The sequence below is a fragment of the Montipora foliosa genome, chromosome 1, assembly GCF_036669935.1.
Source record: "Montipora foliosa isolate CH-2021 chromosome 1, ASM3666993v2, whole genome shotgun sequence".
Lineage (NCBI taxonomy): Eukaryota > Metazoa > Cnidaria > Anthozoa > Scleractinia > Acroporidae > Montipora > Montipora foliosa.
The window spans coordinates 42,975,438-42,994,350 of NC_090869.1; the positions used below are offsets into that span (position 1 = coordinate 42,975,438).

Below are 18,913 nucleotides of genomic sequence, written 5' to 3' on the forward strand. Positions count from 1 at the left end.
GTTGTCCTTATGTATTATGCATCTAGTTTGTTTTTTTTTTAGGGTGGGAGGGGGGGGGGGGGGGGTAGGCAAGCCAACGAATCGCAAAAAAGCGAAATATAATAGATGAAATACCATAAAATGCAGGAATTGAGTTCTGGTCACATTGGCGGGGGCCTCCCCTGGAAAGGAATATTAATATTGACTTCAAACGTCACCTTCCCCTCACTACCTCTCGAGTGTTGGTCCATTCCTTTCCAACTTCGAGATACTTCGATTACCTAACAGATGTTGAGTATGCTTTCACGCTTCACATACTTTTTTCCTTTTTGTTTTTGCCCTCAAGGTACTATTCAGAGAAGTACTCCAAGAAGAAATTCATAATATTATTGCATGTACCAAATACTAGAATTATAGTCGACAAATTGTAGATTTACCAAACAAACTTTCACGCTACTCCGGCGTAAAATGAATACAACTTACTACGTTACGATTCAATTTGGGTCTTTAAGTCGCATTAATTTTAATCCGCATTTAATTGCATTCCTTTTTTTCCATTTGTGAACGGTTATGTGAATGGTAATCTACCTAACTGTAGATTTTATGATTTCACAGTCTCTCGTCACTGTAGGTAATTTAAGTGAAGCTATGATCCTCGCAGTTATGATCGTAATTTTTGCAATTGCGTGGCGAAGCCTGAAAATTTCAAGACTTCAACGAGGTTAGAAACCGTGACCTCGCGATACCGGTGCGACGCTCTAACCAACTGAGCTATGAAGCCACTGACGTTGGGAGCTGGTCATTTGTGGGTTCTCATGTTCCCGTGAGGAATGAATCAACAATGAAGTGATATATGAAATGGATCCTATCTGCAGTTCAATATATGATCCATTTCATATCCGCAGTTCAATATGTGATCCATTTCATCTATCACTTCATCGTTGATTCATTCCTCACGGGAACATGAGAACCCACAAATGACCAGCTCCCAACGTCAGTGGCTTCATAGCTCAGTTAGTTAGAGCGTCGGTATCGAGAGGTCACGGGTTCAAATCCCGTTAAAGTCCTGAATTTTTAATGCTTCTCTAGCCTAGGCCATTGCAAAAATTGCGTTCATAACTGCGAGGATCATAGCTTCACTTGATTCCATCATCCGCAGTTCCAACATATAATCCATTTCATATATCACTTCATCGTTGGTAATTTGATACTAAAGACTGGACAATTGAAGCAAATGTCACTCTATAGACACCTGAGAAATTCTGGCAGTTTCAACGGGATTCGAATCCATCACCTCTGCGATGCTGGTGCAATCGATGCTCTACCAACTGAGGTCACTGAGCCATTGGGCTCATAGTGTCCCCTGCGATGCGGGTGAGTAGTGCATTGCATTCAGGCATCGCACTGGTCATGGGCTTGAATCCCGTTGAAGCTCCCTCAAATTTTCATCTGTGTATAACGTGACAATTGTTCTTTCGTCTAAAACCAGCATTTCAAATATACATTTCTTTCGATTTTTAGAACATGCTAAATTTCATATAACTTATTTGAACTGCAGAATGGACATGAAAGTTACCGGATAAGCAACTACTTATCTAACTGCAAAGATCATTTCATAGCATAATTTTGCACTCCTGGTTGTGGATCTTGGCTAACACACTTGTGACTTTTTTAATCACTGCTACTGCTACCGTCACTACTGCTGCTTCCAGAGATTTTCATGTCTACAAACAAATCAGATTTTGAAATGTCAGAATTTCTCTACTGAAGAGACCATATATGAAAGATATCTTTGAGAAATGAACTGTGAAAAGAATTCTGTTAAGATTTCAGATCATTGCAGTTAAGAACGCGCTCCTTACACAGCAACCACAAAAAGCCTGAAGAAATTTAGTATTGAACAGGATTTCAACCCAAGACCTCTGCAATACTGGTACAGGGCTCTACCAATAACTGAGCTATCAAGCAAACAGGAAACTGGTCCATTGTGAGTTCATCTTGTACCAGTTGAGGATGTGGAAATGATGAGACTACATTATGAAAACATATGAACTGACAAATATATTCCTCTACAGGTTTAATAGGAACTCACAAAATGATCAGATTCCAATAGGATTGAGAGACAATTGGGAGTGGTCAACTTTTTTGTCACTTAATGATAGGAGCTGACATATAAGATATCTCAATTTCATTTACCAAATGAATAATCTACCTGCAGTAATCACAACTCTTTCCCTTAATCTCCTCGTCATCTGCACTCTGTAATGCAGCCCATGATTCAATGCAAAGAACTGCTTGTTATGCCTGGGGTCACAGCAGACCCAGCAATGACCTTCCCAAGAGGTAGTTCGCCAGCAGCGGCCCCTTGGCAGCACTTTCTTTTTGTCCCTATTGCCCTGTGGAGTAATCCAATCTAACTGAACCTCGCAGCGTGTGCGATTCACAAATTTCACTTCCACTGGAACGGTTACATGTGTATCTGATTTTAGTTTGTCCATGGAACTGGCTGCAAAATGAACACAGAAGTAGGAACTATCATTTACCTGCAATAATGAACCTTAATTTGCAGAAATGTAAAATGAGGGCAAAAAGGGCGTAATCATCATTCAATCCCACAAACCACCCATGCTGCATTAATAACAGAGGGTAATAATATTATTATCCCACCAATCCAAACCATGTACATGTAAAAGCCCTTTAATTATTAACATACATGCTGTACTGTCAATGAGCTAATGGGCGGTCCTCCACATTATTAGCATGACTACAGTTAAATAAGTTAACAATACAGAAAGATGTCCTTGCTGCTAAAGGATGACACAGTGATGGGTTTATCAATAAAAACTAATTTAAACAATTGCACCAAGGAAGGGGTAGATGGAACTCAAATAAAGATGGAAGTGGAGGCATTTAACAACCTAAGCCTGGTACATGTATGAAGGGAAATTGACCTTTTCCAGAGTGGGGTGGGAATTTGAATGTACAGTATGTCTTATTTTGAATACCCATTTTTTCCCAGTGCCAAGAGATCTGAGGCATGAGATAGAGGACTTAAATGGAACAACCACTTATGAATATACAATAATTTAAACTAGCTTTGCCTGTCACTGATAAGACCAAAGAATGCTTTTTTTTTACTGAAGTTTAAGTGGGATGTTTGAGCACAACAATAGCCCTTTTCAAGGTTACCAGTAGTTTTTCTCATTTGCATTACAATTATTATATAATCTAGCATGTATGTGAGGCAATTTCGGGCTATTTTGTAGTTTTAACCTGAAATTGCCTCGCATCCACATTAGATTACATTGTAATGCAAATGAGAAAAACTAACCGTGAAAAGGGCTATTGGCCCAGAAGGAGTATCTTTGACTTTGAAAACTATGAAAAGTTCAAATGCAAGCTAAGGCAGGTGCAAAAGGGCAGCTAACAAGGTATCGCATTATACAGTAAGGTGAAAAAAATGTGTTTGCAATGATATGGCAAGTAATGTACCTGTTGGTTTTCTTATTTCAACATCCACATGTGTATCGCCTTGCTTTTTAGGAAATGCAAAGAACAACGAACTGCCATTGATTAACAGTGGTTCACGACTCAGTTTCCTGTTCATAGCCATGAAAACATGAGTCTCAAATGTATCTACAGTCTTTGAATTGCTGTCCTTTATCTTTCCCTTCTTCTTTCGCCTTCCTCTTTTGTTGATCCAAAACAGTTGCACTTTCTTTCCTGTTTTGTTGGTGAATCTGACTGTCAGAGGATGTTTATCTTCTCTGGAATATATGGCTGGCAAAAATAAAGAGAAGGTTTTTCAAAAACCATACCATGGTGAGATCTTAAAGTTAGGGAGGCCTTAAATACAAAACAAAGAGTTAAAAAATGGTTGATTTTATGATACCAAAAAATTTCAGGAAATCTTGGATTTCTACAATAAAGTACAGTGTACAGTATCAATGCCAGAATTATTTAATATATAAGATTGAGCTCTTGCATAGAATTCCTTTGCCTTATTACCCAAATGTTTCCATAAATAAAAAAGACTATGATGTAAGGAAAAGAAAGGTTTGTGTCTAAGTATTAGACAGCTTGTCTTAGCTGTCAAATCTCTTGAAGGTTAGAGAATCAAAACAAATCACAGAGAACAACTCACAGTATTCACCAGGATCACTATCATCACTTTCTGCATCCTGCAAAAATACTGAGATTCAGAATAATACATACATACTTAATACATACTTAATTGACCGCTCCCCATAGGGGCTTTTCAGGGCCAATGAAACAATCAACGAAACAACAGAACACAACAACAACAACTGTTAAGAGTCCCAACTGGCCGGAGGCAAACCAGTTGGCTATTTACAAGTGCAGCTGGGAAGTTGAACCAGGGACTACCAGGAACAAATTCATTGAGTGGTCAGAGTGGGTCTTGAACCCGGGAACTCCGGATCTCAAGGCAAGCGCCCTCACCACTGGGCCACACTGCCTCCTGAATGCAATGCTACATGAAATGGAGAGAGTCACAAATAAGGAAGAGTCATTTAGCTGCTGTATTGCTCTAAAAAAAAAGCTCAATACTGTTATTTGAATAAAGCAAATGGACCATCAACAGTCCCTGGAGGGACATAACTAAACAACCAAACATCGAAACAACGAAACAGCAAAACGAAGCACCAAAACACCACGTATGAGATTAGGAGCAATAACTTTTTAGGCCTAATTAGGCCTAAAACAATATTTACCGGTAATCTCAAATCCATCCTTTGTCGGTTAGTATTCAATGTATGGTGGGGTCATACATGGTGTTTTGGTGCTCTCTTTCGCCATTTTGGTGTTTCGTGGTTTCGCTGTTTCGTTGTTTAGTAATGTCCTCCCTGGAGGGTATAAACTGTGCAACATAATGGTAGTAGTTGCTGTGGAATGATTACATGTGGGAATCAAGAAGTGAGTGAAGACAGAGGCTAGCTGTTTCAAGCACTGGTACTTTAGTGACTTGCCCAGTGAGTGTTTCATACTGCAAATGACCATTGATTCTAGAACTAGGTACCCTGCTAGAATCAGTTGACTCACCCAGTACACTAATGCAGATGCTCATGAGGAGAACCTTGAAACACAACCATAGCAATGAACCACATTTGTAAATACATATGACACAATTTAAACCTAAAACTTTCTTCAGGCCTTCTGATATTATGCGATGGTGCGATTTCGCACAATCAACCTCAAATCACATCAGTTCGCACAATTCACAAAAAATCGCATAATTCACAAAAGAAAGCACAAAATTCATAAAATAAAACATAAATCAACAAGTTTCTTAGGAGTTCCTGCATAAATACGCCATTTTAAAGATGATTTACTTTGGAAAACCGCTAAAAAGCCTTTGTTACCTTCAATTTTGTAAATATTCGAAGTTCAAGGCATTATTTTGCATTTGGGGGGCCTGATACGAGTCACATTCTTAAGGAGTTGCCAATTTGTGTAACACAAACACGACCTTTGTTCAGATTATCAAATCTGTTCAGAAATATAATACTGCACAAAAACAAAGTGTAAGAAGCTAGTCATAGCATACAGAAATATTAATAACTGTTGATCATTCATTTGGCATGTTAGCTGTGTCCTTTCAACTTTTAACGTGGTGTAGCAATAGTGCAGAAGACCTCATTTTTTTTACTTGTCCCAGCTAATGTTGATCAAGATTCATAATAGGCCATTTCCGAGTTTACATTTTTCTCCTCCTCAAAGCGAGTCTAAGTGCGAAGGTTTTGTGATGGTAATTAGTTACACTTTGCATATAAAGGCGGACATGAACTCGGAAATGGCTTATTACTGTTCCCTTATGTTCAAAATGTCTTTAGGGCAGTATTAAAAAACATGTTTTTTTAATCCTGAAACCTTGAAAAAAAGCTTAAAATTGCTCAGAAAAAAATTGCATAATTTACAACATTTATCACCTAAATGGCCTTTCTAATCGCAGAATTTGCATTTTTTCATCACACCCTATCAGAAGGCCTGTTTCTTATTATATACAACTACCGGTACAACTTGCCCTTGAAGATCTTAAAATAAAAAAATACTCTTTCTAAAACTCACTCAGTGTGGTTTTATGTGGTTGGTGTCTTGTATAACCAAGCCGAATGAATGTAGTAAGAATTATATACACTTACAACACTTTTCAGCTGAGGTTGAAGGGGTCCAAGTCCAGGGTGGGTTGGAAAATGGCTAGATCCACCAGGGGGTTGGTGTTCGGCACCAAAATATGGGCCTTCATATGGTGGAGGTCCTCCAGGGTAAGGTCCTGGAAAAACGCCTGTAGCTGGAGGAAAGGCTCCGGCAGGGGGGCCTGGGTAGTATCCAGCAGGCGGAGGAGCATGAGCTGGCTGTAAAGGAAACACAAGAGTGAAATCTTACCTTCAAAAGTTACATCTGCATCATTACATAACTTCACTTTTATTATTTCTTTTCCTCCCCCAAATCTAACAAGTTTCACAGTAACTGTACCAGAAATATCGCTCTTAATATATACATGTTATTCACCAGCTGGGAGTTCCGTATAGGGAAAAACTGTGCGTGAGGTCTTGGGTACGGCCCGAGGCCACAGGCCGAGGGACGTACTCAAGGCCGAGGGCACAGTTTTTCTCTATATGTACTGACCTAAGCTGGTAAATAATGTATTTATTTTTTCTGTTTTTTTTCTGAAAATGAACTCTCTTTGCAGAAAGTCTTTCTACGCGCTCTACGTCGCACTGTCACAGTTGCAATTAACTTATAGCTGAGAAAAGCACTCCGTTTGCAAAGCTCAGAGAAAAATGATAGATTAACGATAAAACAGAACTTCAAATATCTCTTGGTACCATAAATATATTTTAAAAAACAGTTTTATTGATAGCAAGCACAGAGAAATGAGCTAAACAAACTAAACAAGGATGTTGGAAAAATTTGTGCCGATCTTGTAACCCCCTCATTTTTCCTGATTTTGCAACTTTATTGGCTTAATTATCTCTGCTTCTGGTCGGTGAATTTAAAAATTTAAAAAAATTTTGTAGGTGAAAAAAGAAATATGCAACACATTTCAAAAAAACTTATTCTTCTGAAAAACTGACCTACAGATTTTGTTGAATTTTAAATATTTTAGAGATTATTTCTAACATTATCTGGTAACGCTGAATGGGAAGATTTCACCGTCCCGTTTTTTCAAAAAAGACTATATCTTGATTTTAAGGCTCAAAGAAATGCCCAATAACGTTGCCATGGTAACGTTATTTTGGAGTAAAATGTGATGTGAGAAATCTGTGATGGCTACTTAATACCCTGGCCAAATTTCGTCTTAATATGATTACCCTACTACGATTCTCAGTTGAGTATGACACTAGGGAAGTTTGATGACAAAGTTTCATCGTTAAAGTTACCATGTTGTCAAGGGCAACTTGCTTCGTTTCCAAGGGTAAGTTTTCAGGGTTTGACGCCATTTAACTGGTAATGGTTGCCAGTTTGAATTTAACCGTTACCATTTGTAGATTTTGGCGGGCTCATCGCTCGCTTGTGACGTCAAGGTCCTAAAAGTTACTTGTAGTAACTGTACAGGTCTAAAAACAGAATATGTTTATTTGTTTGAAAAAAAGGAGAAACTATTTCGAGCCTCCTTAAATCCTACCTACCGGTAGATGAGAGACAACAAAGGGTTATGATTAAACAATATATGTCTGACTGTTTTCATGGGAGTACCTCAGGGCAGTTGCCTCGGACCAGCATTGTTTCAAATGTATGCATCAGGACTATTTAAAGTAGTTGATAAACATCTAACAAACATTCATACAGCTGTACCTATGACGATAATACACAGTGATATGTGTCATTCAAGGCAGTAGGCAACAAAGATCAGTTGTTGGTTCCAAAAACTAAATGCAAAGCGTTTGGAGACTGGGCTTTCTTCAAATCTGGACCTGTACTGTGGAACAGTTTACCTGACAATATTAGACAATTAAGTAACATAAAAAAGTTTAAAAAAGAACTTAAAACATTGTTATTTAGACTTGCATATCAATGAGCGACAGTCATTTATATACATATCCAAAAATGACATTTTACTTAGATAAATCAATACGTTTTTAATTATTTAGATGAGTTTTCAGGTAATACAATTTTATTGTAATAATTATATTTCTAGGTTTAATTTTAATTTTTTGATTTTAACCAATTTCAGCTGTAAACAGCGCCATCCAATATTTATAGTGAAGGCGCTATTATGTATTGTATTTATTATTACCAGTATTATTATTATAATGATTATTATAATGATGATGATTATTATTATTATCATTATTATTATTATTATTATTATTATTATTATTATTATTATTATTATTATAAGACCAACTCACATAGTAGGCAGTCCAGTCAAAATGTGCCGGCAGCCGGCTATTTGGCCACCTACAACGCAATATCTGCCGCTTACTTCGGATTCACATTTGTCAGACTTGCATTCAGGATGAGGTTGTTCACGTTTTTGTTAATCACTGAGTGGTTGTTAATCACTATGTTTCGACTGCATACTGCTAGCCTTCATCCTTTCTCAGGCAATAAGGTCTCTTCTAAACTTCCAGTTCAAATTGTAACTAAAAAATACACCACGTAAACCCTAGCCGCACTCGATCGCTTCTGCAGGAACACGCTCATTGCGTGGGAAAGTGAGCCGAATGGATTGTCAGCGGTCATGGTTATTGCAGGTACAAACAAGACGGTGTCCAAACCATCTCTTGACGTTGGCGCAGGGACTCCGCAAATTTCTAAATTTTTTCGCACGGTATCAAGTATGTAGCCCCGGAAACCCATAGCTTTGCATTGAGATTATATAAAGCTCAAATGATTTGAGGATCTGAAGCCTTTTATTTAACTGAATGGCTGATGTAGATCCTTGTAGGATCATTACTCTTCATCTCTGTTGTTGATTCTGATGGCATCTCTGCCTCTTCGCAGCCTGGTGAAGATGGTAGCTGTCGATGTCATAATCCAAGCCGGTACGAAGCCTAGCATGCCAGGCAGGCCTGTCCTCTGCAATAGACTCAAATGTTGAAAAGTTGATGTCGAAGTCTCTAAGGTTAAGCTTGATTACACCCCTCAATCTCAGGTTTGGGTATCCAATCTTTCTGGGTGCATTAGCTAGCTCCCCATACAAAATGACTTTCGGAGGGCAATCATTTGGTATTCTACGCACATGTCCAAGCCATCTCAAGCACTGATGCTTTAGAGTAGACGTTAGTGGCATTGAGCCAGAGCGAGATAGTACCTCAGTGTTCGTGATCTTGACACGCCAGCTTATGTTCAGGATCTGTCTCAAACATCGGAGATGGAAGCTGTTTAATTTCTGTTCTTGTTTCCTGTACATAATCCAGGACTCAGACCCATAAAGTAGGATACTGAGGATACATGCTTTGTAAACTCTAATCTTAGTCTTGATGGTGAGTTGTTTGTTGTTGAAAACACGTTTGGTAAGATGACCAAAGGCAGTGCCAGCCTTACCCAAACAACAGTTGATCTCATGGTCCAGAGAATTGACACTGGATACACTAGAGCCAAGATAGGTGAAGTCATCAGCATTCTTCAGGGTAGCATCGTGGACTGTGATATTTGCTATGCAGAAAAGCAACGCGGGATTTCAGCTGATTGTCAGGCCAAAGTCAGTGCAGGCCTGAGAAAAGCTGTTCATAATCAGTTGAAGGTCTTCAAGACTGTGCGCACAAAAAGCTGCATCATCAGCATAGAGCGTCTCACAGATGTAATGAGTGGAGACCTTTGTTCTTGCTTTTAAGCGAGAGGGCTTAAAGAGATTTGCATCAAGGCGTGTGTTGACAGCAAGTGATGGTAAAATAGAAGTTGCTTTCAGACCAGGATAGAAAAGAAGATCCTAAACAAGGTTGGGGCCAAGATGCAGCCCTGCTTGACACCACTAACAACATCAAAAGGTTGGGATATAGAGCCATCAAACTGTACAAATAGACTGTACTGTGCTTCTCATGTTCTCGTGGAAGGCAATGATCATCTTGAGCAGGATAGGAGGGCATCCAACTTTCTGGAGAATCAGGAAGAGAGCCTTGTGGTTGACGAGGTTGAATGCTTTTGTTAGGTTGACTAACGCAATGTGGAGGGGTCTCTGCTGCTCCCGACATTTCTCTTGCAGCTGTCTCAGTGAGAAGATCATATCCACAGTTCCACGGCCAAGACGAAAGCCACATTGAGACTCGGGGTAAACACTTTCAGCCATTATTTGCAGACTGGATAAGAACGCTTGGGCGAAGACCTTTCCAATCTGTAATTATTGCCGTCACCACGGTTGCCTTTATTTTTATACAGTGATATGATATTTGAGTCCACCATCTCTTGTGGGATCCTACCAGCTCTCCAGCATTTGACAAGGAGGGAGTGAAGATAAGGTAGCAGTGCAGTCTGGCCAGCTTTAAGGAACTCAGCGGCAATTGAGTCCAAACCTGGGGCTTTACCAGTTTTCAGTTGGTTAAGAGTGAAAGCAACCTCATCGAGCTCAGGTTCTGCATCCAGATGGAGTAAAGGATCGATGGTGGGGATCTCAGCAGGGACATCAGCAGAATAAGTGCTTTCATTTCCATACAGATTTGAGAAGTGCTCAATCCACCTGTCTAGCTGTTCTGATTTGAGTGTTATTGGGACTCCATCTTTCGATTTGAGTGGAGCAGTCTTCTTACATGTACATGAAGTACCGATGACTGATTTAATGCCATTGTACATTCTGCCGATGTTGCCAAAAGCAGAAGCTGTCTCAATTTCATCACAGAGCCGCTGGTAGTAATGATTAATGCAGAACCGAGTTAGCCTGGTTGTATCTCTGCAGGCTTTGTTGAAAACAGCTCTATGGCTAGCATCAGGATTTGTCTTCAGAGGAATGAGTGCCTTCCTTTTACATTCAATGACAGGAGTGAGTAGATCCAAATTCTCAGCAAACCAGTCAGGGCAATTAGATTTGTGATGTCCAAAAGAGTCCTTAGCAGCTCCATAGACGAATCGTCTGATATCCTCCCACAGGACCTCTATGTCAGTGTTCAAATCAATCGAGTCCAACTTAACACCGAGTATATCATTATTAAAGGACTTGACTGCCTCTGCAGATCTACTGGTCAGTTTAACTTAATTAACTGACTCTATAACATATTATGAGGCAACTTTCAGCAACTAAGTTTCTCACTTTCACAGTTAAGAAGTACTTGCTTGTACTATTATCAGGCCTTCTGACAGGGTGCGCGGGTGCGGAACTGCACAATTTGGCAAAACCCGCACAATTCTGCACAATTCGGGAAAATTTGCAAAATACCGCACAATACGGACTTATCTACTCAAAATTTTAATCAAAACGCGTTTTTCTATTGAGTATATATCAGGAGATCTAGAATATATTTTAGGCTATTTTCAGACTATTTACCTTGAAAACACTCTAGTAGTTCCACGCTTTCAGCGAACAACTTGTCGATTGGGTTACATAAACAACAAGGCGCCTTCACTTCTCATTCTATTTTTCATTGGCGGTTTGTGCCTATCGTTTTCAAATAGCGAAGCACAGGTGTTGCTAAATAAGGCCATGTGGCTTTTTAATGCAGAGCGAAAATAAGATCATTCATGATTAGGGACTGATACAGACTATTTAGATATACATGACGTACATTAGAGGCTCGCTAGGTTTTCTGGGGCAATTACCTAGAGTGGTTTTGTTTAGCACATTTGATTGCTTCAACAAACATAAAATCAGTTTTAAATAGGTTCTAAACTTCAGTCAATAATATAAAAATCATTCAAAGTAAAATGTAGAGATAAGTCAGCCATTACAGCAGGAATTTCACTTTGATATGGTTAAAGAAAAGGTAGACAAGGAGAACACGATGTTTGCAAGATTGCGCACTCCCACACAATTTCCTGCACAATTGACTTTTTTCCCGCACAATTGGCCTCCAAAATAGCGCACAATTTTAATTTTTTCCTGCACCCTGTCAGAAGGCCTGTATTATAGTTATCCTTTTTTGCAACAATGCTTCTGGCAGAATATAACTTAAATTTGAAAACTGAAGGTCTTGTGTGGTTCTTAATTCATTACTGTTATCTTAATGCCATCTAATAGGAGCTCAGTTTACCCTAAAATGCACCAGATGCAACCATTTGAAGCATGCTCCGCCGGACCCCCTAGCATGCAAGGGCCCTTGAAGCAGTGGCCTTGGGCCTCTGCTGCCTATTACTATAGCCAGCTTGCCTCCTTCTCAAAAACATTTTGACTGGGCTGAGTAGGGACGTGTGTGTGTGTGACAGCCAACCTTGGTATCGAAGATGGCACTTGACGATGACATTGTTTTTTTCCTGGTTTTAACAAAAATAACTAATGCTACCATGACATTGTCATTCAATAGTATCTGTTATAGGAAAAAGGTATAGATGGTAGATCTAACTATATGAAACAAGTGCATTTCCCAATAATAAAAGAAGAGAAATTGTTCGGGTGATCCTACCAATACTGACCGGGTATGCTGCCTGTGCTGGTGTTGGGTGTCCTGTGTACTGAGAAGGGGTACTTGGATAATATCCTGCTACTGGTGGCCCATAAGGTGGTGGCACAACACCCTGCAACAACAGATGAGTCTACCTTGTTCACTTCTTGTTATAGCAATAAATACTTTTTAAAACACAGCAAAAACAGAAAAGGGGAAACCTTTGGAAAATACTAGAGAACTAGAAATTTCCTCTTGTTTTCCATAAAAGCGAGTGAACAATGCTCTATTAATAAAAAGACTCACTTGTGGATATGTTTGAACAGGGGGTGGTGGAGGGTTCTGTCCAGCTTGTCCATAGGGTGAAGATGGGTTATATCCATAAGGTGGCGGTCCACTCATTCTGAATGGGATGGAGTTATAGTATCCTGCAGAAAATACAACTTTGTCCCGTAGCAGTCGTGTAAAACCTAAAACAATACAAGAGGCCACCTTGGACATGCATGATTCACAATTTGCTCAAACATCTGAGGTTCACTACAGCAAAGCCTGCGACGTAAGGGAGATCCACCGACAATCTGACACTGGTGAGCCTCAACATATTTACGTAACCAGTCTCTCCTTAATTTTAAAATATAGTTTATTATATACAGAGATCTACCCACTGAAAATGTGCGAAATAAATTTGGTTCACCAGCTGGTCTAAGAACCCAACAGCCAATCAAATGGCGCGTATTGCTTTGTCCACCTGTGAGGTGTCAGGTGCCGTGTATTCTGTCTTTTGATGTGTGAGCCGTAACAAGGTGATTTTCATTCAGCTGGCAATATTTTCACTTTTTAAGAAATCTGAAGCTTTCGCAAGTGTTGAAGCTTAAAACCATGAGTGAGAAAAGGTTTGTTGATCATGATACTTTGGTCAAGGATGATGTGGAAAGTCTCTAAAACAAGAACACGAAAGAGAAAACGAAACGATCCAGATATGAAATTGCTGGAAACGTTTTTTGGAACAAAAAGTGCGGCGAGCGAGAAGTGCAAAACATAGAGGCTACATAATTAAACAAGAACCTTGCGGACTTTATTCCTTCTATGAGACGTGAAGACTGAGAGGATTATGAGCCTTCAAGTTTAAGATGCCTTGTTGAGACATTTGAAATAATATTTTAACCTTCTTTGCTTGCTTTATTGTCAAGTTTCTGGCAAAAATTTAAGCTTATGTTATAACTTAACCTTTGCATGAGTCGTGTAACAGAGTTTGTCCTGGTTTGTAATTAATACGACAAACAAGAATTTAAATCTCAGAATGTATACATATAATAAACACAATACCACATGGAAAGTGGTTTGCACAGAATACGCACTCGTTGTTTTTGTATCAACAACTCGTGCGTAAATACCGTACGCACGCACTTTCCACGAAGTATTCTCCATTCATTCCTTACAAAAATATGCCATGAGTATGAGTATTGATTTCCATGTCCACTGGAAAACTATTCTGGGAACTACTACAACAACCACAGTATCTTGCTCCTCTATGGGCGCTTATCTTATCTTTCGTAAATCATGGAAATAAAGGCATCGAAACTAAGATTACGTTAATTAAAATTAAGTTATATATAGATTACGTACAGTTTGCAGGGTTCTGCCCCCCTCTGCCTGCGGGAAAAAACTGCGAAAAGGGAAGACGAGAAGAACGTCATGCTAGCCCCCATATAGGGCATTAACGTGTATAGGGCACCATGTCACTCGGGGAGCCTGGGGGCAGCTTAAAATGGCGGCATTTCGAAGGGCAGCATTTTCGATGTTGTCGATCCGTACTCCTCTCGCAAGAGTTTCATCAAGATCACTATCAAACGAAGAGCAAAAAGGAAATGCAGCGAACAATTTGGCCGAAAGAGACGAAACTAACACAGCATTTGTATCATCGAATAATTCAGTTGATAGGTAAGGGTTCAAGTACAGTATCAGTTGCCAGTTTCCGGCCACTTTAGTTTGTAATCGCCCTAACTTCTTGTTTATGCACGGAAACGTTCTCATTTTTCTACAAGAGACAGTTCATTTACTTACCTTTAAAATGTACGGAGATCGGCTGCCCACCTCAAGTACTAAAGAAATTATGCCATTTTTTGCAAAACTAGTAAGTTGCCCAGTTTCCGGCCAGCGAGTCCAGTTTCCGGCCATCAATAGAAAGCAGAAATTTCATTCAATGTGTGGTTCCAGAAAATATCCATACCCCCACCACGGAAGACATTTCGATTTGCACCCCCCCTCCCCCCAGGATTTTCCGTTCCAGGGGGTCTTTGATGACCCCCCCTCCCCTCAGGAATTTCCAGAATTTTTTTACTTGTAAAAAAGAAAGTGAATTAGATATGTAATTGCAGTAGAAGTTTATTACAACAGTGTCAAGATTAAGGTTAACTTTTAGAAAAATATAACACTTTGTTAAGTTCATTATCCAGCTAAACTTTTAGCTTCTTCGCCATCAACTTTGCAAAGCTTAAACATTTGGGTTGCACGACGTCAATTGTTTCACGTTTTTGTGCAAACTTCGATGAGAACATTTCACTCGCTTAACTTCGCAAACGATAGTAAATAAAACAGAAACTTACAAGGTTCCTTTGTCTACACATTTTGTCAGTTTCTTCAGGTTGATTCTTATTTAGGGATCACACATGTTGACGCAGTAGGTTTTGTGAACGTCGTCACAAAGGCGATTGTTTTACGAAGAAAATTATTGACCCCAAAATAATCCATCATAATTATTTGTAAACTTAGATATGGCGATTTAAGTGCAGTCTTCAAATTTACTGACTCTCCAGCAGTCATTCTCGCCGGTAAATGACACACAGCCTCACTGTTGCTTGCCTTTGAGCCACGGATGGAATCGAGAGGGCGACTGTTATTGTTTTTGGCGCGATTTACTTCCTCCAATGAGTAGTGAAACTCCTGTTTTAGAATTTCCAGTTTGACATAACGAACTGAACCTCAACAATCGTTTCCCGAGGCCGCAATTGCGTTTACTCAAAGAAGAGAAAACTTGACTCCCGGTTCCTGTCCGTGGTCTAAATGCCACCCACAAAAAAGAAAATGTCGTTGCACACAAGCGTTGAAATGGTGGGAACTTGCGTCTTATCGCATTTTCAATGAGTTACTACCCCCAGAAAAACATGAATCCTATCAAAAATGTGTTTGCTGCATGTGAAGGTAGCGAAAAGCGATACTCAAGTGAACGGAAGTGTTGGTTGGACGAAAAAGAGACAAACGGAAGTGTTGGTTGGACGAAAAAGAGACAAAGCTGGAAGTCTGGGGACGAGACTCTAGTTGAGACCGCCATTTTAAATGTTTTGAATCCGTCCCAAATGAAAGACACATTGTTCTTAGCTTCGGGAGATTGTAGCGCTCGCTAACTCAAAGAAAAAAAACGGAAACATTGAAGCTAATAGTATTAACTTTATCTCAAAACTGACTTTTGTTTCAAAACATCGTCCGATAGTGTGTTTTTGTGCTTCAGATCGATCGTATGTTGCTTTCAGTGGTTCGTGACCCTTTGGAAAAGTAGTTTCCCACGAAACCCCCTACCCCTTGGAAATTACTGCCCTTTGACCCCCCCTCTCCCTCGGAATTTCCAATGATCTTCCGTGGTGGGGGTATGGATATTTTCTGGAACCACACAATCCGCTCGACTAAACGGACTTCCAAGGCTATCTCGATTTGGCTTAGCGACTGTACTTTATGGGATTAGAGCAAAATGGTTACTTAGGGGTGTATGGTAGAGCATAGATAGCTGCTAACTATGGGTAGTGTATAACCTTGGTACCGGCCGGAAACTGGGCAACACACTGTACCCTTCGAGCCTGGCCTTCGAGCATCTTCCTAGATAAGTCGGTAAGAGGAAAGTAGACTCTGCTCACTGACTCCACATTCTTTTCTTTGCCGCTCATTCAAAGAATTGGATGAGTCAGTCCAGTTTCAACTTGTCAAACCTGTTTTTTTAATTTTTGCGCATGATCATTTGCCATGCATCATCAATATTTTGAAATTTACAACAGCGTGGCAATTATTCCCATGGGTTTTTCCTATGTGTGTCGGTTAGGGAAACTAGTCTGACAGAAACCTGAACTCAGAAGTGACCAGCTCCCAACGTCAGTGGCTTCATAGCTCAGTTGGTTAGAGCATCGCACCGGTATCACGAGGTTGCGGGTTCAAATCCCTTTGAAGTCCTGAAAATTTTTCAGGCTTCTCGACCCAATAGAAATTTGCGCTCATCACTGCGAGACAACATGGTTTCATTTGAGAAACCTATAAATTTGTCAGTAAAAAGTGAAATGGCATTTTAAGAGTATGGACTATCTTGAGTTTCCAATGAAATGATTCCTTGATTGTCGTGCGTTTGCCGGAGTTGTTCGAAAATATCCTGACTGTTTGTTTTTGTTTTGTGGTTTTGTGGCTATTGGTCACGCATGACTGACACCAAATACATTTAAATTTTTAGCGAATACTCAATACGAAATGTGGAGGCAGCGAGCAGATTCTACTTTCTGCTTCCCGACTTATCTCGGAAGATTGAAAGAGACTCTGCTCGAAGAATGAGTCAATCAAACCCTACCCCAACACCCTTGGGCATGGTAGGGATTGATGTAGAAACAAGGTGGATGACGTCAAATATATGTGGTAAGCACAAAAAAGTGGCACACAATGCAAGGCAATTGGGGAGTGTGTCACTGATGTTCTTATAGCTTACCACATTAATTTTGATGTCTTCTGTGATCTATAACTGAACAGAAATCATGCACAGCAACATGGGGTCTGTTTCTTTGATATAATAAATAACGTTCATAAAGACATCTCAGCATGTTGATTGGCTGAGAGCACCTCAATTAATCCCAAATAGAATGCAGAAATTATTCAGTATTCATAGAAACTTTGTTTTCAGGCACTTTTGGGGGAGTGTTATTTGGCATAATTTCGTAATGATTTACCGGGGTGTTCTAACCACAAATTGGCTATGAAATCTCATTGAATAGACCTTTTTACCGATATGGCGGCCATTTTGATTTCTATTGTTTCGAAAGACATTATGGGATGCTCAGGGGGCAAATTAATATGTATTTGTGCCCATCCCATAGTAAGTAGTTGAAACAATAGAAATCAAAATGCCCGCCGTATCTGCAAAAAGGTCTATTGAATCACATAAGTTCAAAATCTTTAGCCCTTGTTCAAGGGTGTCAGGTATATTGAGAATACAAATGTTATGTTGTATTGCAATGTAGACTAAAACATTTTGTCCAATTACACGTAAGACATTTTCTGGTGGCAATCATAGAGCTACCAACCATCCAGGAGGGGTTAAAATTCGTATTAATTCAGGGCGCGTTCTTTTGGTACTATTCCGTTTTAGGAATACACGGAATAGACAGTATTTGTGTTCTTTTGGGACCTATTCCGTTTTGGGAATGAACAGAATACTATTCCGTTCATTCTGCTCTCTATAGCAGAATGAACGGAATGACCGGAATATGGTTCACTCCGAATAGGCAGAATATGCATTCTTTTGGGAAAGTTTTGGCGGGAAATGATACGCGACCGGCTGGTCACCCACCGGTGGCTTGAAAATTGTAACAATTTGATTGGAATAGTGATGCAAAATGTCTACTGTGGATGCAGGTGTGCTGGCCTCTCTTCTGTTTCTTTACCGATGCTAGAACAAGAAGTCTTAATAAAAGAAAGTGTCCTTGCCTGGTCAAAAGAAATGACGTTGGCATTAATTGGTTTGTACAAAAACCACAATAAGTCGACAATGACCAAGCAAAGCACACACAAGTACAAAAAATTCTTTGTCATCTTCCCCCTTAAGGTTTTTAGGAAATAAAGCTAACTGAAAAATCCAGAAAACTACTAAAGGACTGGTACATATGGCCATATTTTAACATTCCGTGTTTCAAACTTTCGGGAAACCTTTTTCACTCGCAAGGCCAACGCAATTGGTGCATGCACAGATACAATAGTTCCCAGATCACCTTCGCTAATAGTATGCCGTTTTCAGAATATGTGTTCTTTTGCAAATTGATATTCCGTGTATTTTGTTATTCCTAATCCGGAATGAGAATAGCCAGGATCCTCCAAGATCCTCCAGAATATGGCAATCCAGTCAGAATATGAGTAGAATTTCTCTGTTTGATTTTTATTTTTATTTTTTATTTTTTGTTGGAAAACGGAAACAAAAAATAAGTAGTGTTCTCGTTTCTGGACTGAGCAGCTCTGGGGATGAGAAATATGCCGCATTCGAGCTCGATCCCCTGGCCTGCTTCTTCCATTGTAGGAGCTACCAGGAGCACCTATTGGATTTCTAAGCTTTCTTCTTTTTTAAGATTTTTTTCTTCAGTGTTACCATTACTCCTGGGAAAATCCAGTTTCAGGGTCTTTAATACCACACAACTCAGTGC

The 18,913-nt window shown here is 39.7% G+C and overlaps 2 protein-coding genes across 3 annotated transcripts in view; one reads left to right on the forward strand and one right to left on the reverse strand.

Moving 5' to 3' along the window:
* Window positions 1–344: 344 nt before the first annotated feature.
* LOC137999070 (uncharacterized) lies at window positions 345–14,191 on the reverse strand. 2 transcript variants are annotated; one of them, XM_068844912.1, is made up of 8 exons: window positions 14,100–14,191; window positions 12,780–12,901; window positions 12,505–12,606; window positions 6,141–6,353; window positions 4,124–4,160; window positions 3,472–3,759; window positions 2,192–2,485; window positions 345–1,703 (listed from the first exon to the last, which is right to left on the reverse strand). In XM_068844912.1, the coding sequence occupies exons 2-8, from the start codon at window positions 12,873–12,875 to the stop codon at window positions 1,651–1,653; spliced, it is 1,083 nt and encodes a 360-aa protein (XP_068701013.1). In that variant the 5' UTR covers window positions 12,876–12,901; window positions 14,100–14,191; the 3' UTR covers window positions 345–1,650. The 2 variants fall into 2 exon arrangements, with proteins under 2 accessions (XP_068701013.1, XP_068701006.1); XM_068844905.1 differs by having other exon boundaries at window positions 12,780–12,943; window positions 14,100–14,176.
* Window positions 14,192–14,223: 32 nt separating this feature from the next.
* Window positions 14,224–18,913, forward strand: part of LOC137999084 (mitochondrial genome maintenance protein mgm101 homolog) — an 8,177-nt gene continuing 3,487 nt past the window's right edge. The window contains exon 1 of the mRNA XM_068844922.1: window positions 14,224–14,414. Coding sequence (XP_068701023.1) covers window positions 14,242–14,414 — 173 coding nt within the window. The 5' untranslated portion in view covers window positions 14,224–14,241. The remainder of the gene's footprint in view (window positions 14,415–18,913) is intronic.